Source organism: Armigeres subalbatus, chromosome 3, assembly GCF_024139115.2.
Source record: "Armigeres subalbatus isolate Guangzhou_Male chromosome 3, GZ_Asu_2, whole genome shotgun sequence".
NCBI lineage: Eukaryota > Metazoa > Arthropoda > Insecta > Diptera > Culicidae > Armigeres > Armigeres subalbatus.
Window position 1 is genome coordinate 349063254 of NC_085141.1, and position 22217 is coordinate 349085470.

Here is a 22217-nt window from a genome sequence, read left to right on the forward strand (position 1 = left end):
TGCTCGTCGCTGCTCAGCTGGACAGCTCTGTTGTGTCAGCTGTGCTCAGGGCTAGCTCCTAAAGCCCTAAGTTTGTGCCAGCCTGGGTTTAAAGTTAAGCTAAGCAGCTAAGCCTGCTAAAGCTCAGCCCCGGCTTAAAGCCCGTCAGTTGCCCGTCTCAGTTGGCTAAGCTTGCTGTCAGCTGAAAGCTAAGCTAAAGTTGCTAAAGCTTGGCTTAAAGTTGCTTCAGCCTAAGCTAAAAGCTGCTCGCTAAAGCAGCTCGCCTAAAGCTAAGCTGCTAAAGCTAGCTAAAGCTAAGCTAAAGCTGTTGCCTAAGCTGTTAAGCTAGCTAAGCTAAGCTAAAAGCTAAAGCTAAAGTTGTTGGCTAAGCTAAAGCTGCTGTTAAACTGTTAAAGCTAAGCTAGCTAAAAGCTAAGCTAAAGCTAAGCTGCTAAAGTTAAGCTAGTTTAAAGCTGTTAAGCGCTTAAAGCTAAGCTAAAGCTGAGCCAAATGCTAATGGTTCGGTGTTTTCGAGGTATTGAAGTTAGAGCTTTCGTTATTTTCAGCCAGTTGGAAATCACAACAATGTTGCTGTTACTGCATATTTTCATCACTGGATTGAATATTTATCATTTTTCCCCTTCATTATTTCGGTAACCATAAGCGAAAGCAAGTTTTAGTTTCGATATGAGGATGTTTTGAGCAATCCGTATGCAAATAATTGTCAAAAGCCATCTAGTGGAAAATTTGTGAACTAATATTTTTCTTCGCAAGAAATATTAGATTTTTCTTTCTCTTCAGTCTATCGGAATACGGTTTGAAGAGAAGAAATTTTTGGAAAGAGAAAGAGAATTTAAAAATCTCTATTTATAATGAAATTTTTAAATTTTTTCTTGGGGCTTCGGAATTCGGCTGCTGGACTCGAAAATGTCCATTCAATATTTATCTTCAATATATTTCAAAATCATTTTGCAATCAACAACGCTTCCTGTGCGGGGGTTTCTATCAACCTAATTACCGTATCGACACAATAATTCATAGGAAATAGCATTGATTGGACATTCTTATCAAGAAACCTCTCCCCCAATAAATTACCAAAGATAAGGCACAACGGTTAGCTATTACCTGTTTAACAGCTTATTCAATAAAGTCTTAAGCCTATTTGGCCAGATTTGAGCCAGTTGTAATCGAAAAGTTGCCTCAACATGAAACGGCTCGTGGCGATTCTGACAGTGCTTGGTTAGTTCGGCAGCTAAATAAAATTTCCATTTAAAATTAGAAATTTTCCATAAACAATTAGGAAATTGCCAATAAAAAAATCAGAGTATGAGCAATAAATAATTATAAAATTTCCACAAATAAAACAAAATTTCCATAAACTATTAAGAACTTTCCACAAAACAAAAATAAATAAGCACTTTTAAAAGCAAAAATAGCAATTATAAAAGAAGAATTTTCCATAAAGAAATCAAAATGTTCCACGGAAAAAATACAAAATTTCCATAAATAAATCAATATTAGCAATAAACAATTACAAAATTTTCCACAAAATAAATATTTTAATCCAAAAAAAATGAAAATTTTCCACAAAATAATCAACAAAAAGCAATAAAAAATAAGAGAATATCCATAAAAATACAAGAGAGCAATAAAGCTGATGAAATTTTACATGAACTTTAAACGCTTTTAAAGAATAGGTCATATATGGAGAAAAGCACAGTTTGATTGCTTTTCTATTTCTTTATGGAAATTTTCTTATTTTTTTATTGCTTTTATTGATCATTTCGTGGAAAATTTTATTTTGTTATGGAAAAAATATATTTATTTTGTGGAAAATTTTGTTATTTTTTATTGCTAATATTGATTTATTTATGGAAATTTTGTATTTTTTTCGTGGAACATTTAATTTTTTATGGAAAATTCTTCTTTATAATTGCAATTTTTGCTTTTAAAAGTGCTTATTTTTTTTTTCCAATTTCGTTTATTTGGTAGGCTCAGGCGTGTATAACACTTTACGGAGCCACGTTTCTTTGCGATATGTACAATCGACATAATCTTATTATTAAATTAGTAAGAGAGGGAAATAAGCCAACGTACTCGTGGTGACTCGAGGTTAGGTTTACAATGTTTAAGGATGGACGGGGATTAGGATTCGGGAATCAGGGAATCATCATAATCAAGGAATTTCAGCAGCTCATCCGGTCATTTGGCGTCGGGGACGATGTGGTGTGTCGTCGTGCTCGAAGAATGGTTCGAATGGGAGCATCTTCCGGACGGCCAGAGCTACGGCGCTCTACGGGACAGACAGACAGAGACAAAACAAAAAACTTTGAAGAAAAGAAAAAAACAAAAGTATTAGACTTTTATGTCAGAGGAACAAAGAAAACTATAAATGGCTTGCATATAGACCACATCACGATCCCCCAAAACACCTCTTATCTCCTGGAAGGGTTGTTTACCTCGGGCCACTAGGGTATCCAATAATTGCTCTCTGGAGACGTCGTTTTCCGAGCAGAACCAAACTACGTGATCGATGTCATCATAACCGGCTCCGCACCTACATAAGTTGCTATCGACAAGGTTTATTCTGTACAGATGTGCGTTTAGTGAATAGTGATTGGACATAAGTCTCGACATCACGCGAATGAAGCCTCGACTTAAGTCCTCACCTCTGAACCACGCTCGCCCAGAAACTTTTGGAACTATAGAAAATAGCCACCGTCCAAGTTCGTTGTGTGTCCAATTTCTTTGCCAACTTTGAAGAGTACTCTGACGGACTAATGGGAAAAACTCGTTGCTCGAGAATTGTCTATCATAAACCTCACCTTCCTGTGCGCCCACCTTTGCCAGCGAGTCTGCCTTCTCATTGCCGTAGATTGAGCAGTGAGAAGGGACCCAAACAAAGGTAATCTTGAATGATCTTTCGACCAAAACACGCATCTGCTCTCTTATGTTTGTAAGAAAGTAAGATGCGTGCTTAACAGGTTTCATCGACCGGAGTGCCTCGATGGAACTAAGACTATCCGAGAAGATGAAATAATGGTCTACGGGCTGATTGGAAATTATCCCCAAAGCGAAGTTAATTGCTGCCAGCTCAGCAACATAAACCGAACACGGTTCCTGAAGTTTTCGGAAGGTGGTTGAAGTTACATTGAAAACACCAAAGCCAGTGGATCCGTTAATGCGAGAACCATCAGTGAAATATCTGTTGTTGCAATTGACATGTTCATATTTTTCAGAAAAAATGGAGGGAAATGAAAGATTTCGAAGATGATCTGGTATTCCTTGAATAGCATGTTTCATGGACAGATCGTATTCAATTGAGAAACTGTCAATGGTGAAGTCAACTCGAGGGGAAGACATGGAAGACAAAGATCTGACGATATGTAGTTGAGATAAACTCTTAAGAATCTTGACCGATGAACCAGTTCAAGCATATTATCGAAGTTGTGAAAGACAAGTGTGTTACTTGTTCCACATTTGATTAGTATTCTTAATGAGAGCTCCCAGTAACGGTGCTTTAAAGGAGTGACTCCAGCAAGTACCTCCAGGCTCATGTTATGCGTTGAATGCATACAGCCAAGGGCAATACGCAAACAACGATATTGAATTCGTTCCAATTTGATAAGGTGGCAATCAGCTGCTGAGAGGAAGCAGAAGGAGCCGTACTCTAAAACAGAGAGAATAGTCGTTCTATAGAGTTTGATGAGGTCATCCGGGTGAGCACCCCACCATGTTCCGGAGATAGAACGTAGAAAATGGATCCTTTTCCGGCATTTCTCTATCAAATACTCAATATGAAGTCTCCAGGTGCATTTAGAATCAAACACGACCCCAAGGTATTTAGAAGATAAAGATTGGTTGATGTCATCATTCAACAGCTTTAGTTTCAGTTGAGCAGGGTACCGCTTCTTAGTAAACACAACCAACTGAGTTTTTGCGGTGAAAACTCGATCCCCAAATGTCTGGCCCAAACAGTCAGATTATCTAGGGTACTTTGCAATGGTCCTTGCAAGACAGCTGCACTTGGACCTCTTAGAGAGACCACGGCATCATCTGCAAGTTGTCTGAGCGTGCATTGTCCTTCCAAACAATTGTCAATATCTTTAACATAGAAATTATAAAGCAGGACTTAAACATGATCCTTGGGGAAGGCCCATGTAGCTATTTCTGGAAGTTGTCAGAGTGCCGAGTGTGAAATTCATTTGTTTTTCTGACAACAAATTGTACAAGAAATTGTTCAAAATAACGGGTAATCCACTACTGTGCAGATTGTCTGACAGTACTTCTATGGAAACTGAATCAAAAGCGCCCTTAATATCCAAGAATACTGAAGCCAATTGCTCCTTGTGCGCAAAGGCCAGTTGTATATCTGAAGAAAGCAACGCTAGACAATCGTTTGTTCCTTTACCTTTTCGAAATCCAAACTGAGTATTTGAAAGCAATGCATTTTCTTCGACCCAATGGTCGACTCTTGAAAGGATCATTTTCTCCAATAATTTTCTCATGCATGATAGCATGGCAATCGGTCGGTATGAATTGTGATTAGACGCTGGTTTCCCAGGCTTTTGAAAAGCTATTACTTTGACCTGTCGCCATTCAGGTGGCACAATGTTGTACTCCATGAAACAGTTGTACAGGTCAAGTAATCGTCTTTTTGCGATATCTGGGAGGTTTTTAAGAAGATTGAATTTGATGTTATCGCATCCCGGAGCAGAGTTATTCGATGAAAGAAGAGACATAGAAAGTTCCAGCATTGTGAATGGTCCACCCAACGAACCGGGATCATTGACTGATTCTCGAAATAGCGGTTCTGCTGGTACGGAATCTGGACAGACCTTTTTGCGAAGTTGAATATCCATCGATTGGAGTATTCTTCACTCTCATTGGTGGAAATGCGGTTCCGCATGTTTCGGGTCGTTTTCCAAAGTGTTGTCATTGAGGTTTCTCGTGATAGTCCCTCGACAAAACGTCGCCAGTAGCTACGTTTTTTTGCCTTGAGAAGATTTTTGAGCTTTCTTTCAAGCCTCAAATACTCTTCAAAAAGCTCGGACCTTCCGTGTTTACGAAAGGCCTTGAAGGCATCAGATTTCTCAGAATACAACTTAGTACATTCATCATCCCATCCAGGAGTGGCTGGTCTTCTTATGACAGATGTACTTGGAACGCGTCGTTTCTGAGCTTCCAGTGCGCTTTTATGAATCAATTCGGTAAGGAATCGATACTCATCCAGTGGCGGAAGAATATCAGTTGATTCAATACCAATTTTTACCGCCGATGCAAATTTTTGCCAGTCAATGTTCTTCGTGAGATCGAAAGGAACATTAACTGGCTCAGATTCTTGATAGCCACTTTTAATGGTGGTGGCTATCGGCATATGGTCACTACCGTGGGGATCTTGGATAACCTTCCACGTGCAATCTAACGATAGTGAATTAGAACATAAAGACAGATCAATACGGCTTTGTTGACCATTTGGTCCTATTCGAGTTACTTCACCAGTGTTCAAAATATTCAAATTGAAATCGTCACACAAATCATAGAAAATAGGCGCTCTATAATCGTCATACGTTTCGCCCCATCCAATACCATGTGCGTTCATATCACCCAATATCAATACTGGAGATGATAGAAGGGAGACTGCGCTCCAAAAATGTCGACGATTAATAGAGGCATTTGGAGGAATGTACACTGAAGCTATGCAAAGATCTTTATTCTTCACATTTACTTGGCAAGCGACGATTTCTAAGCCGGGAACAGTCGGAATGGGAATTCTGTAGAAGGTGTAGCATTTTTGATCCCCAAAAGAACGCCACCATAATGATCATCCTGATCTTGGCGAATAATGTTAAAATCGTGGAAGTTGATTTCATCTGCAGAAGAAAGCCATGTTTCACAGAGAGCAAATACACCACAATCGAAATTGCAAATCATAAACTTGAACACGTCCAATTTATTGTTTAGACTATGACAGTTCCACTGCAGCACAGTGATTGTATCTTGTATGGCCGTATTATCCATCGAAAGATACAATTTCTGCAAGAAGGGCCATGAAACAGTCAATTGCTTTAGATAACTTTCTACTGTTGGAATAAAGAGGTCAATGATTGGCCTCAATGAATCCGGAATATTGAAAAGATTCAAAAGCGGTCCACGAGGTCCTTAAAGGATATCAATCCTCGCTTGGACGAGATTCTCTTTTCGGAAGTGCGAGTAGCATTTTCCTTTTCATTGATAATCCTAGCCGGATGTTTCTTAGGAACATCGGTTTTAGGCAATGGCGGAATGTCTTAGAGCAGCAGGGATCTGCAGTGAAGACTGGTTGCTTCGGGATTTTAAGTAATCCCCATTACCTTCAGATTTTGCCAAGCCTTTATGGATGACTTTTTGTTTTCTTTCGGCGCGATCCCTGGGAAGACGGTTGCTTCCTCTTTCGGGCGCGTGTACCTCCGAAGAATCATCCATGTCGGCTGCGTCAGAGTCCGATTCATCAATGGAGATGGAATCATAATAGTCACTTACTTGAACGGCAGCTGAAAAAGCAGTCTTTGCGGTGGCAGTGGCGGATGTGTCTTGCGCTTTAACCATTTCCGCATAAGACTGCTTGGAGCGCTGTACCAACGAGCGCTTCACTTTTTGGGTGCGTCGTTTGTACACCGGGCAATCTTGCAAACCATGGGCAGGATCCAAACCACAATAAGCACATTTTGTGGCTTGTTGCTGGCAGGTATCCTCCCGATGTCTTTGGAAACATTTACCACAAAGTGGTTTGTTGTCACAAAACTCGGCAGTGTGACCTAATTGTTTGCAGTTGGTACAATTAAATACCCTTGGTACAAACAAACGCACCGGAAACAACATATTCTCGATATCTACATATTTTGGGAGCATCGAACCGGCGAACGTCACCCGAAGCGAGCCTGACTTAGCATATATCTTTTTACCATCTACTGTGGTTGCTGAATGCAATTCCTTGCAGTCCAGGATATCCACGGTAGATTGCAGGGCATTCTTTAAGCGACCTTTCCCTGCAAGCACATCCTTGCAAGTTAAGCTCGCTGCGTTGATCACACCTTCTATTTCGACCTCCCGCGAGGGGACATAAACTAAATATTCAATGTTGTACGCCCTGTCGCCAGCAATTTCATTCGCCACCTGGTATGTAGGTGCGGTGATGCGTAGCTTGTTTCTGTTGATTTGATTGAATTCAAGCTTCGTAAAACGACGCGTCAAGTCTCGTTTGATGCCGAGAAAATCTAGGCTTTTCGCTTTCTGCCGAAAGTAAACAACCCAAGGGCCAGGCGAAGATGCCTGGTAAAACCGTGTGCGAACCTCTTTTGGTGGCTCACCGCCTCCCATAGTCTCTGCTTCCATTCTCACCCCGAGAGGTGGAAGGACAATTCTGTCTTATACTAACTTAAAACTATTAGCAAATCAGAAAAAAATAAGAAAAAAAAACTAATTCAATTGATTTCAATCAGTCCCGCTCCAAAGGGAGAACAATAAAACAAAATCTGCCACTTATCTGTGCTGCTGCTGTAGGTAGCAGCAGAAACAATAGCCTGCTTTACTGGCGTCGCCAGAAGCAGCTACTTCTCTCGCCGACAGTGATCGCCTTGGATCCGTAGGTAGGCACCACACAATAGACTCGCACTACCGAACAACACCCGCGATGAGACACAGTACACGTCTGGCTCGTTCGAACTATCGGCACGGAATGAAAAGTGCTTATTTATTTTGTTTTGTGGAAAATTTTTAATTGTTTATGGAAATTTTGTTTTATTTGTGGAAATTTTATATTTATTTATTGCTCATACCCTGATTTCTTTATTGGCAATTTTCTATTTTCTTATGGGAATTTTCTAATTGTTTAGGGGGAGTATTTATTTTAGTCGGTTAGTTCTGTGCGTGGTAAACTCTTTGCTCGATTTTTGACCTTTCACTGAAAACTTCCAGGTGTTGTTGTGACAGAGTCCATACCAGATCCTCGATTGATTGGCGGCAACAATGCCGCTTGGGGTCAGTTTCCATCAGCCGTTTCAATCAACACACCGTTCCTCCTTCACTGTGGGGGCGTCATTGTGGACTCCCAACATGTTCTCACCGCAGCCCAATGTGTTCTCAACGCCGAAAACCGATTGATCGATCCCTTCTGGTTGACAATTGTTGCTGGAGATATCGCCTTAGCCCCAGTTGGAGCACGTCGTCAAACTCGGAAGGTGTCTCGAATCTACGTGCATCCGGAGTTCAATGTGTTTACGCACGAGAATGACGCGGCTGTACTGCGGTTGAATCGCCCATATAATCTTCCATCGAATACGGTGGATGTAGCTCGCCGGAGAATGCGAATAACGCCGAACAACGAAGTTTGTCATTTTGCCGGTTGGGGAGTGTCCTCGGTGATGACTAACGCTCCGGTGAATGCACTGCAGCGCTTTTTCCCGATGACGGTCAACGACCGTGATCTATGCAATGGAGCTGGAATGCATGTAGGTCGTGTACAGGAAACGATGATCTGTGCGGGTAACATGGCTGCTTCCAGCAATACCGCCCCTTGTACGGGGAATCTAGGAACAGGACTCTACTGCAACCGTCAGCTGGTGGGAATTCTGTCTTTCGGGCTGAATTGTGGCAGCGCAAACAATCCACCGGTATTCACACAGGTTCGGTACTATAGTCGCTGGATCGATGAGCAACTCAATCGTACCGAGGGATCGCCACCAAATTGGACTCCAGGGATTCTGTAACATGTGGAGATGGATGTTGTTAGTGTTGTATATACTGATGGAAAATATAAAGCGATTTTCATATAAGATATCTTCAAATGCCGATTAAGGGATAAATCACCACCATTCTGATATTTTAACAACGATAATCACTTTCGCTAATCGAATGAGTGAAACTATCATTAGTCAAATGAGAGAAGAAAAATTAAAAACTAGTGAAATTTATTTAGAAATATTTTGATTAGACCATTTAACGTGAATGTTGCTGACATTTATTTGTTGATGCTTTTGTAATCTAGAAACAAACTTTGCTAATTATAACGCTCAAAGGAAAGATTAATCCCCATTTTGGCGATCTAAGGTGGCCGCGATCTACGGTTTCAACTCCTATCCGAAGAAAGATGTGATCAAATATTTTCTGGCGTCAATTGTAATCGAATCCAGGCCCATCTGAGTGAGAGGCAGAAACGTTTGCCACTCAACCGACTGCGTTGTGGATAAAAGCAACTATTTGTAGACAGTTTGTACTTCCTTGAAAAGATTTTTTTCAGAGCTTGTCTCACGCGATGTGCTTACTTGTCATAAAATACTAACTGATCTAATGTCAAGCCTTTTATTTTTTTCAATGATATTGATAAAAATATATTTTCAAATGATAAATTTCGTTTTTGAATAAATGTTGATGGTCTAATTTGCGTTCTATTACAGTATTGATGTTTTATGTTGTTAAAATTTGCTATTTTGGAAATATCTGAGCATAATGTTCTAATCAACGTCCCTGTTAATTAGGGTGCCAATGAAAATTACATTTTCGAATTTCAAAAAACGACATTGCTCACAAGCTTCATTAGCCCAAAATATGACCCCATGCTAAATTTGAGCTCAATCGGACATGATTTAGAGGTGCCTAAAATTCATCAAAGCTTTGAAATTTTTACCCATGAAAATTTTCTCAAGGGGGCTGGGGGACCAAAGGAAAAGTCAAAAATAGAATTTTTGTTTTTGATGCCAAATGACTTAAAAATGCATGAAACGTCGAGAACCGATGTTAAAAAAATATATATTGAAAAAAATCGTTTTTTCCTCTTAAAACATTTTTTGGACTTGTGAGAAAAAAAAATTTGATTGATTTTAAGCACCCCTAAATTATGTCCGATTTAGCTCCAATTTTGCATAGGGGGATATTTTTGGCTACGAAAACTTTGCGTATCGTCCGGTGTTAAAATTCGATCAAAAAAATTTTCATCAACTGAAAAAAATTTCAAATCCCAAAAATGTTCTAAGAGAAAAAAAACGATTTTTTTTAAATTATTTTGAAGTAATTTTTGATGTTGACGTTTCATGCATTTTTAGGTCATTTGGCATCAAAAACAAAAAAATCGATTTTCGACTTTTCCTTTGGTCCTCCCTTGGGAAAATTTTCATAGGTAAAAATTAAAATACTTTGATGAATTTTAGGCACCCCTAAATCATGTCATGATGGGCAAAACTGAACGTGACTAATAATAATAATATTGCAAAGTTACTGAACGGAAAAAACGAAACAGTAGTCGAACAGTTATTTCATTGATGTACACGGCTCTTATGTGGTAAATGGTTACAGAGCTGGTGAACCGAATTTCGAAGGTTATGCCGATGAAAATGTAACCGATTTTAAGTATTGTCTCTGTGAAGCGAAAGACATGACATTTGTGCGAAAAGTCCACAGGTTGTATAAATATTGTGACCGAAATGGGAAGCAGTATCATTGTTCAAATCAACGTCTAATGGTGATAGCATCAAGAAGTGCAATCAAAATGTTCAAAGTAGGTGTTAATCTAAATGTCGTGAATTTCATTAATCTATCGTATTCAATTGTTTTTTTTTTTCAGTTCGCTCTTCTCATCGTATCTCTGACCTGCGCCAGCGCTGGGTACGCTGGACAGCAGACTACTTACGTCGCACCGGTAGCTGCACACTACGCTGCTGCACCTGCCGTTAGTTACAGTACCGCCACACGCAGCCACGCACCAATTCTCACCCAAGGATACGCCCACTCTACTCCCGTATTGGTCGCACCAGTCCAGGCATACTCCGCTCCATTAACCAAATCTTACGCATATGGAAACAACTATGCTCCAGTTCTTGCCTATAATCAAGGATATGCCCCAGCCCTAAGCCACAACGGTTACGGACACGCTGCATATGCCACTCCATTGGTCACCAAGACTGTTGCTATTGCCCAGCCTCAGCTCTACCAGCAAAACACATATGTCGCTCATCCAGCTCCAGTATGGACCTCAAATAACTACAACAACTATCATGGGCATTATGCTCACTAAATTCACCCAAAAACCTGGTCATGATTTTACGTTCGTTGAATAGAAATACATTAATAAATTAATCGAAATTGCGTTTTTGTTACTTTCAATCGAATTTCATATCAATAATGATCATTTAACATTATGTATACGGGAAAGAGGATTTTGTATTTTAAATATTGGGGATTTTTTTGGGAATTTTACTTATCTGTCTAAACCGAAAAGGGTTTGTTGTCATAAAGAATAACCTCGTATTTTAACTGCATATGTATATGTATTGCATATGTAAGCGCATTGGATTAGAATATGTTTGGATAATCGTTGTTAAATTTATGAACCTCCATGATCAGAACAACGAGCATAGAGCTACGAAAAAGTAGATCAAATCTAGATTGCTTTGAGTTTAAGTCGTATGTGCAAAAGAGAGGCTCCCTTTGTTCACGCTCTCTTTTGCTAATATATGAGCTAGTATTAGATTTTTTGCTTCATTTTAACTTCAGCGCGCTAGACAAAGCTAGACTAAAGATTTCTTGCAATAAATCCAGAGTAAACTTCGATATATTTTTGTAATAATCAAAAGAGAAAGAAAAGGCTTATTTGCACATACGACCTAATCTCAAAGCAATCAAGAAATGCTTCACCGCAAAACGGCTTCAATTCGATGGGGAAATTGATGTTTTTCTGCACAAGATGAACCGGCCTAGGGCCGAAAATCTCGTAAATAAAGATAATTCAATTCAATGTTTTTCTTTGATATATTTTTGGCATTAATTACATCGGTTTAGGTACAAAGACAAAAGGTCGGATGACAAAAAGTCGAAACATAAAAGGTCCAAGAGACAAATGGTCGAAAAGTACAAAAGGTCAAAGAGACAAAAGATCGAAATGACAAAACGTTAAAAGGGACAAAAGGTCGAAAGGATACGTCGAAAGGGACAAAAGAGGCAGAAGGCCCAAAAGAACTTTCTTCTTTCTTTCTTCATCTTCCCTCTTCATTTTCCCCTATTTTATGTTATTCTTTCTTCTTCCTTCTTTCTATTTCCATCTTCTTCTCGTCTTTCTCTCTTCCTTCCTTCCTATTTTTTTCCATGAATTGAATTCGACACAATTGTCCAGGGATTTCTACTTGCCAAAATGGAGAATCGTACTTCTATTTTCCATATTCATAAATCAAGACAAAATTTTCAAAACGACTTATCTGCTTTTGTAAACAAAGATTCAAACGACGATTTGACGAATGTGATAGCTCTCCCACGCAAACCAACACCACCAATAGGTAGGTGAAGGTTTCCGCTACCTATTGGTGGTGCTGGTTTGCGTGGGAGAGCTATCAGATTCGTCAAATCGTCGTTTGAATCTTTGTTTACAAAAGCAGATAAGTCGTTTTGAAAATTTTGTCTTGAAATGACATCTTCCTGCATTACCTACTCGCTGACATTAAGTTCCAAACCGCAAACACGGTTCCCTGTTCCAAATATAGAGCCCTTGTTCCAAAAGCTATTAAAGCATTGCGAATGTCAGAGAAGAGAGATGCGATTAGGTAAATGTCACTAAATCTTAATGCAAAACAATTGAATTAAATCTCGTGCCAGAAGTGTGAATTGTTTAATCCAGGCCTTGAATTACTCGTAGAACGAAAACTACCATATTAGCTACAAATATTTGTTCGTCGGCAACATAGTTCGAACACTAAATTGTAAGTAATATACATAATACTAGCTGACCCGGCGAACTTTGTCTCGCCCAAAACTGATCAATTTGCTGATATATTTTTTTACGTACACAATTTATCTAAAAAACAAACCGGTTTTTCAAAATAATTTTTCCTTTTTTTGACATTATTTTATCATGACACTTTTCGAATTAATTTAGTAGCCAAACCAAAATTAACAAAAATTGATCTTTCCGTTATCTGATGATAATTTCAACTTAGATGACATGATTTGAAATTATCATACAAAAAGCACGACAAACCATTTCATCGGAGAGATTTTATTTCGATTGTCAATTTTTTTCAACTACATCGTAAATAAAAAAAGAAAGGGAAAGCAAAAATTGAGCTGTCTATTCTTGAGTCATGCGCGGTCGTACAAATGCCAACTTTGTTTTATATATATATATAGATGATCAAAATTGAAAAAAATCATGCAAAATTGTACGAAAAACCATTTTAACGAAAAGATTGGGCATTGATCCTTGGAGTATTCCATTTCATCTTAACATTTTTCCTCGTAAATAGAAGAAGAAAAGGGATCTAAAATAGCAAAAATTAGGTTGTCTATTCATGAGTGATGCGCGATCGTACAAATGCCAACTTTGTTTTATATATATATATATATATATAAATAGATAGAAGAATAGATAGATATAGAAGAAGATAGAAGAAGATAGAAGAAGAAGAAGAAGAAGAAGAAGAAGAGAAGATGAGATGATCAAAATTGAAAAAAAAAAAAATCATGCAAATTGTACGAAAAACCATTTCAACGAAAAGATTGGGCATTGATCTTTAAAGTATTCCATTTCATCTTAACATTTTTCCTCGTAAATAGAAAAAGAAAAGGGATATAAATTAGCAAAAATTGTGTTGTCTATTCTTGAGTGATGCGTGGTCGTACAAATGCCAACTTTGTTTTATATATATAGAAGATATAGCAATTTATATTCTAATAAATACATTTGTATCTAAAATATAAGCACGACTTTGCTTCAAGAATATCGAACGTCGAGAACAGTTCCTCGTAAGAGCGTTATTATAAAAAAATGGCCATCAAAACCAAATACAGGGCTCGATTCTTGTACTAATTCTGCACCTCTGAGCCAACCTAAAAAAATCCCTAGGACGAATTTCGAGAAATCTTTATTTGAAGTTTTCAGGTAGGAAATTTTAGAATAATCCATATTTGAATTGAATAATATCCTTAAATAACTTTAAAAAATCGTCCAAAAAGTCCTAAAATCATTCTCTTAGGTCACTCCTGACAGAATCCAAGTTTCAAAGTGCTCGCGTTTTCGGGGGCACACCACTCGTAACCTACGGAGGCGGCGGACAACTGTAATTTTTGTTGATTCAGCTTTGCTGCGTCGCAGCATGCGTGAAAAAATAAAAATGACAGTTGTGGGTTGCTTCCGTATCGAGTGGTGTGCCCCCGAAAACGCGAGCACGTTGAAAACTTGGATTCTGTCAGGAGTGGCCTTAATCCTCACAGAAGAGCATCAAAGTAGGCTTACAAAATATAATGAAGGTTGAAGGGTGGTATGGACTTCTAAAGTACTGTGCAAAAAGATAGGATAAGTAATGGTCAAGGAATGATTGCGCTACTGAGATTCCTTGAGCAGTACGGAGCTGACAAGGAAAGAGAACACTTTTGCAATAGCAGGCCAACTGCAGTGAAGAAAACACAGTCTGACAGTTTGCCTTGCGGAATAATGCATCGATGCATTATTCCGCAAGTAAACGTGACGTTTTGTTGTTTTCGTACTGCTCCGGTTCGTTTTGTCCGCGTTTCAAAGTTGGTTGGTTCGCGATTCAAAGTTGCGTCCGGCGAAAAGTTTATAAAAAAATTAAAATTAGCTTACAGGTATGTGTATCTGGAAGACTCTACCTTAATGTTATTAAGATGAATAGTGCGTCATTGCTGATACCATGACCTCATTCCATTTAGTTTCAGGTAGGATTCCCAGGTGCCAGTCGGTCGATGTTCAAATCAATAGTGAAGCCGTCTACTTCAGAATCACAATACTATTGGAAGGGATACCGGATGATTCGACCAATTTGGAAATTGTTGTAGTGCCGTCGGAGTAGATGATGTAGTCCAAAAGGGGACGCATTTTAGTTCACTTGTAATAACTCTTCTGTTCGGAAATGATGAATGACGTCGTCTTCTGAGATTGGGTGGAATGGATGGCCGACCTTGGGATCAGTGAGGTCGTTCATCTCGATACGCCTTATCCTGATTTCGACACCATGGTTTGGCTACAGATTGACCTGACGCTGTGTGGGGAAGACCACAAAAACAACAATGAAGAAAAATGACCCTATTTTCGATGTTAATTTATTGCTCCTTAGAATTCAGATTAGATATATCGTTAGAGATAAATATAAAACAAATTCAAAAGGATTATCAAGGTCCGTAGAATGAAAATAATATAAAGAGTACTACAGTTAAACCTCCATGAGTCGATGTTCTATGACTCAATATCGACTCATGGAAGCAAATTATTCCATACTAAAAAATATTTTCTGGGTTACTGTGATGGTCCCTCCAAAGAGCTTTTCAAGGATTTTCTATTCTACATCTCGATATTTCTATGAGTCGATGGTCCCTTCAATATCGACTCATGGAGGTTTGACTGTAGTTGCAAATCGAAGTGTGAAATTATTGAAAAATATGAAGAACACAGATTTAAAATAAATTATTCAAATAAAATAGGAGAAAATACCTATTCTTGGCAGTCTAAGACATTCGCCAAATTGAATGTTAAAAGTAATGAATAATTACACTAAAACAAGGTGCAGTTCAACTGGTATACATTTGTATGCTCTTTCTTTGATGATTTGTGTTCACTAAATATAACAGCTTTTACCACAAACTCAGTAAATTTAATATAAAGTAGCAGGTCAACGTTTCTTCTATTGGCATAGCAATTTCTATTATCAGCAATGAGTTTGCTCCCTTTAGCAACTAGACATGGATGTAGAAAACTGGTAATGTATTGGTGCCAAATGCTGGTTGTTTATATCCTCCAGTAGTAAAATTCATTCATATTAATCGGCCGCACGCTCATCTCGCTTCACTCAATTTTGGAACAAACTTTATTGTTTATCAAAACTGGGTAAAACAAAACATGAATTTTTAGCCTTGGCATCAATGTTATGTCATGTCATAGGCAAAAGCATTTAAACACATTGTAAAACAAATTTAACCCTTATGCGGCCAATAAAAAAAGGAGGTGAATGGTGTACCCATATATTGACATTTGCATAGCTTTTACCATTTTCAACCTATTTGAATAATGTTGGCCATTTTGGAGAAGGGAACTTACATGATTTTTGTCCGCTGCCAAGATTTACATCTTTTGTCTTTTGTAATGCCTTACACTCAGCGAACTGGACTATCGAAATTCATAACTGGCGCCTTATGAATCTTCGACTGATTACTCCACCAACAGTGATTCTTATACACAGTTACCTTCCTGAGTAATCAAGCGTCGATGGGCGTGTGGTCTACATACCGCCCTCCCGACCCCGACGTCCATGGTTCGAACCCAGTCTGCCGCACTTCACTTTTTTTCAAATGAAAATTCATCATTCATAAGGCAACTTATTGAAATTCATACCGATTTCTTGTGGCAAATTTTCATAAGGCGTTTGATTGAAAATTATACGTCCATTTTCCTCAGTGTAGAGTCTACACGCGTAAGCAAAAGTCTATCAACCAGTTTCAAATATACAACTTGCTCTTTGCAGTCATTAAAAAAAATGGTGGTTGTGTACAAAACATGGCCGCTCGACATAAACTACGTAAAACCAACTATACACATAAGAATGATTTTTTGTCTGTCTGCCCTTATAGACTAGGAAACGGCATGAACATTTGTATGTAGAGGTTTTTGGGAACGATGAAAATTCTTATGATGGTATTAGACCCCTCCTCTTCTGGAAGGGGGACTCCCATACAAATGAAGTACAAATTTCTGCTTTAATCGAAAATATGGAATAAAAATTTGCAAATTTCGAATACTCAACCGTCTTTTAAATAATGTAAAAAATATATAATTAATCAATTTTAGGTGAAACGAAGCTCGTCGGTTCTGGTAGTATAGTATATTAACAATATATTCCACCTCGTGAGTCTTCATATGTTGAATAATAGGCAGCACTTTCCTATCCAGCCGCTGGAGCCACCCCATTCTTACACTACGTTTCTCAGTTGAATAATAGATAATACCCTACCTCACTTTTGATATAATTCATGGTCTGCATAAAAATCTGAATAGAAGCATTTGTATTTTAACCCTTTTTTAATAAATGCCATCGCCGGATATTTTGTTCGTATTTTTGCTAAAATCAAATCACATAGAATTGTGCGTGGTGTCTTTTAAGCGTGTGTTTGGTATGCTCACAAACACATTCTCTCGATCTATTTCGAAGTGTGCTGCTGTCAAAAAAAAACGAACAGTCCCGATTTTATTTAGTGAAACATAGAGCAAATATTGCATAAATTTGCTCTTTGTGGTGATAATCAAGTGGTGATAAAGTGTAAAAAGTAGTTTACGTACCTAATTTGTCGTATCATATGCAATAAAGAGGAGAAACAGGCGATCCAAAAAAGTAAGTAACAGTTTGCTTTTCGTGCGCTGCTTTCTTTAACAATGCAATAATGGCAAGGATTTCGTAGTTGCAAATTTGTTTCGGTGATTAAGTCGTCAAATCTTGCTACTTTCACACAAACAACTTATTCAAATGAAAGCATAGACTTGAAATTGTGTGATTGTATCAAAATTATGTTCATAAATAGTGTATGTTTGCTGGGAAACGCAAATATTGTTGAGGGTGCCAACAACTGTCGCACCCTGCCAATGCCGTATTCTACCCTACACCTATTTTCTAAAATGCGGTTTATTATATTTTAACGTTTAAGTTAAATTTACAAATAATAAATTTTTTTGGGTGAAATATGACGAGCTCGGTGGTCTAGAGGCTACCGCTTCTGCCTTATAAGCAGGAGGTCGTGGCCGATATTGAATGCAAAGTAAGAACAACCAACATGTAAAGGTACGGCATAACCACGCCGAAGATAAATCCTCTCAAGTGAGTGAAAACCTGTACTATTTATAGGCCTATCCATCTCATGGATCATTGTGGTCTTCGAGAAATGTGCAACCAATATTGGGAAAATTTTTCTATGTGTTTTTTTAAAATCTAGAAAATGATTATTTTTTCCTTCCCTATTCCTTTTGAAATGAATTCTTCAATTTTTTTTCCTGAAAATACTCCCTGAAATTCCTCCGGAAGTTTCGCAAGTTTCTTTTTAAAATTTCTCTACTGCAGTTCCAGGGAATACTGAAATTCTGGTGTTCTGAAATTCTTCAAAGAATGTATTCTGGAGTTTCTTGCAAATCCTCCATCAGGTCTTTTAGAGGTTCTTCCAGAAAATATCTATAGGATATTTTCCAAACATTTCCCGAGAAACTTCCTAGAAATTCATCAAAGAACTCCCCTATGAGATTTCCTCAAGGAAGTCTTTCAGAGACTACTCATTGAATTCGATCAAATTCAGGAGCTTCTCTTGATGTTCATTTAGATTTTTTTCCGTACGTTAGTACAGTTCCTCCAGGGATTAATTCTGGAGTTTGTCCAGAGTTTATTTAAATATTGTTTCACGAATCCTAAACGAATCCATTCGAAAAATCATCCACACATTTCCAAGGGGATTCCTGCTGGAATTCCTACGAAGACTCCTCAGCACCTTCCTCCGCGACTTTTTCTAGGAATTCAGTCGAGAACAACTCCAGGAACTACGCTGGGAATTCTTCTAAGACATATTTCAGGAACATCTTCGGTAATTCCTCAGATAATTTATCTAGGACTTTTCCGGGGTTTTCTCTGGGACGTCCACCAGGAACATCACCGGGAATTCTTCAGGCCCATGAAAAAAAAAAACTTCCAAGATAAATCCTTCGGGAGTTCCTCCGAAAATTCATTCATTGCCCACACGAAGGGAGACCCGACGACGAGAAACAAGCGTTCTACGCACAGCTGGTGCAGACATACGAAGGATGTCCACTGCGGGACGTCAAAATCGTCATCGGTGACATGAAAGCACAGGTAGGAAGGAAGGAAATGTATAGACCGGTCATCGGACCGGATAGTCTGCACACCGTTTCGCATGACAACGGCCAACGATGCATAAACTTCGCAACTTCCCACGGAATGGTAGTCCGAAGCACCTTCTTTCCCCGCAAAAATATCCACAAGGCCACATGGAGATCACCCAACCAAGAAACGGGAAACCAAATCGACCACATTCTAATCGACGGTAAATTCTTCTCCGACATCACGAACGTCCGCACTTACCGCAGTGCGAATATTGAATCCGACCACTACCTCGTTGCAGTATGCCTGCACTCAAAACTCTCGACGGTGTACAACACGCGTCGAAGTCGGACGCCGCGGCTTAACATTGGGCGGCTACAAGACGGTAGACTAGCCCAAGAATACGCGCAGCAGCTGGAAGTGGCACTCCCAACGGAAGAGCAGCTAGGCGTAGCGTCTCTTGAAGATGGCTGGAGAGATATTTGATCCATTGGTAGCACCGCAACCGCTGCACTTGGCACGGTGCCCCCGGATCAGAGAAACGACTGGTATGACGGCGGATGTGAGCAGTGAGTGGAAGAGAAGAATGTAGCATGGGCGAGATTGCTGCAACACCGCACTAGGGCGAACGAGGCACGATATAAACAGGCGCGGAATAGACAAAACTCGATTTTCCGGAGGAAAAAGCGTCAAGAGGAAGATCGAGACCGTGAAGAGACGGAGCAACTGTACCGCGCTAATAACACACGAAATTTCTATGAGAAGTTAAACCGTTCACGTAAGGGCCACGTGTCACAGCCTGATATGTGTAAGGACATAAACGGGAACCTTCTTACGAACGAGCGTGAGGTGATCCAAAGGTGGCGGCAGCACTACGAAGAGCACCTGAATGGCGATGTGGCAGACAAAGATGGCGGTATAGTGATGGGCCTGGAAGTACGCGCGCAGGACATAATTTTACCGGCTCCTGATCTCCAATAAATCCAGGAGGAGATTGGCCGGCTGAAGAACAACAAAGCCCCTGGGGTTGACCAACTACCAGGAGAGCTATTTTTATAATGGTGAGGCACTGGCTAGAGCGCTGCACTGGGTCATTACCAAGATTTGGGAGGAGCAAGTTTTGCAGCAGGAGTGGATGGAAGGTGTCATGTGTCCCATCTACAAAAAATGCGATAAGCTGGATTGTAGCAACTACCGCGCAATCACATTGCTGAACGCCGCCTACAAGGTACTCTCCCAAATTTTATGCCGTCGACTAGCACCAATTGCAAGGGAGTTCGTGGGGCAGTACCAGGCGGGTTTTATGGGCGAACGCTCCACCACGGACCAGGTGTTCGCCATTCGCCAAGTACTGCAGAAATGCCGCGAATACAACGTGCCCACACATCATCTATTCATCCACTTCAAAGCCGCATATGATACAATCGATCGGGACCAGCTATGGCAGCTAATGCACAAACACGGTTTTCCGGATAAACTGACACGGTTGATCAAAGCGACGATGGATCGGGAGATGTGCGTAGTTCGAGTTTCATAGGTATTCTGGAGTCCCTACGAAATACGCAGAGGGTTACGGCAAGGTGATGGTCTTTCGTGTCTGCTATTCAACATCGAGAGGTACAATTTTCAATAAGTCCGTCCAGCTATTAGACTTCGCCGACGACATAGATATTATGGCACGTAACTTTGAGAAGATGGAGGAACCCTACATCAGACTGAAGAGGGAAGCCAAGCGGATCGGACTAGTCATCAACACGTCGAAGACGGAAGAGGAAGAGGTTCAAGAGAAGACAATGTGAGCCACCCACCGCGAGTTTGCATCGGTGGTGACGAAATCGAGGTGGTAGAAGAATTTGTGTACTTGGGCTCACTGGTGACTGCCGAAAATGATACCAGCACAGAAATTCGGAGACGCATAGTGGCTGGAAATCGTACATACTTTGGACTCCGCAAGACGCTCCGATCGAATAGAGTTCGCCGCCGTACCAAACTGACAATCTACAAAACGCTCATTAGACCGGTAGTCCTCTACGGACACGAGACCTGGACGATGCTCGTGGAGGACCAACGCGCACTTGGAGTTTTCGAAAGGAAAGTGCTGCGTACCATCTATGGTGGGGTGCATATGGCGGACGGTACGTGGAGGAGGCGAATGAACCACGAGTTGCATCAGCTGTTGGGAGAACCATCCATCGTTCACACCGCGGAAATCGGACGACTGCGGTGGGCCGGGCACGTAGCCAGAATGTCGGACAGTAACCCGGTGAAAATGGTTCTCAACAACGATCCGACGGGCACAAGAAGGCGAGGTGCGCAACGGGCAAGGTGGATCGATCAGGTGGAAGATGACTTGCGGGGGTATACCCCGTTAGGCATAAGTACGTTAGTCATAAAGACGTTAGGCATAAGTACGTTAGTCATAATGGACGTTAGGCATAACGGACGTTAGGCATAACGGACGTTAGGCATAATATACGTTAGACATAATGGACGATAGGCATAAAATGACCTAAAGAACAGCTCATGACATGAAGAAGGCTGAATTATGCCAAACGTCCGTTATGCCTAACGTCCATTATGCCTAACGTGCTTATGCCTAACGTCTTTATGCCTAACGTACTTATGCCTAACGTCGTGGACCCAACTTGCGGACCCTCCGTAGACTGCGTGGTCGGCGACGTGTAGCCATGGACCGAGCCGAATGGAGAAGACTCTTATATACCGCACAGGCTACTTCGGCCTTAGTCTGAATAAATAGTAAATAAATAATCTCACAAGACACGGAGTGTTTCTCAGTACAATCTTGTTCCCATACAGTACATTTGTTTGGAGCTCCAACAAACTATCGTCTTCTTGCGCTACCCTTGATTTTTCAGAAGACCCATTTTCACAGCACAACATAGCAGTATTAATACTCCAGGCAAAAAGATATTTAAAACAGTTTGAAACAGCTTAAAACAAAACAGTTAATAGAAAGCCCAATATCCTATAAAAACGACTGATGTAACGTACTACGCGTAGCAGTTTATGAGGCGAAAAAAAAATCGAAGTAAAAATCTGTTCCAAAACGTGGGTTGGTTTTATTACTGACATCATCTGAATTTCAGCTGAATGATTGCCTGAACCGATATGTGGCCCAAGACTAATACTAATTCATTGTTACTGCACAGATTGCAAAAAGGAAACAGTTTCCAAGTTGTTTCATTGATGCGCGCGCTCGTATGTGATAAACGGCAACACAGCCGGTGAACCAAATTATGATGGTTAGGTCGAAGAAAATGTGGTAAATTTTGCAATTTTGTAGTGCTGTCTCTCTGAGCCGTAAGATATGATATTTATAAGATGAAAAATCAACAGGTTGTATAAATATTGTGACCGACATTGGAAGCAGTGTCA

The 22217-nt window shown here is 39.9% G+C and overlaps 2 protein-coding genes across 2 annotated transcripts; both read left to right on the plus strand.

Moving 5' to 3' along the window:
• Positions 1-1184: 1184 nt before the first annotated feature.
• LOC134222798 (trypsin-like) lies at positions 1185-8726 on the plus strand. Its single transcript, XM_062701951.1, has 2 exons — positions 1185-1218; positions 7936-8726. Exons 1-2 carry the CDS (start codon positions 1185-1187, stop codon positions 8724-8726), a joined length of 825 nt encoding a protein of 274 aa, XP_062557935.1.
• Positions 8727-10226: 1500 nt separating this feature from the next.
• On the plus strand, positions 10227-11094 carry LOC134223047 (uncharacterized). Its single transcript, XM_062702184.1, has 2 exons — positions 10227-10510; positions 10577-11094. Exons 1-2 carry the CDS (start codon positions 10388-10390, stop codon positions 11024-11026), a joined length of 573 nt encoding a protein of 190 aa, XP_062558168.1. The 5' UTR covers positions 10227-10387; the 3' UTR covers positions 11027-11094.
• The last annotated feature ends 11123 nt before the right edge of the window (positions 11095-22217 follow it).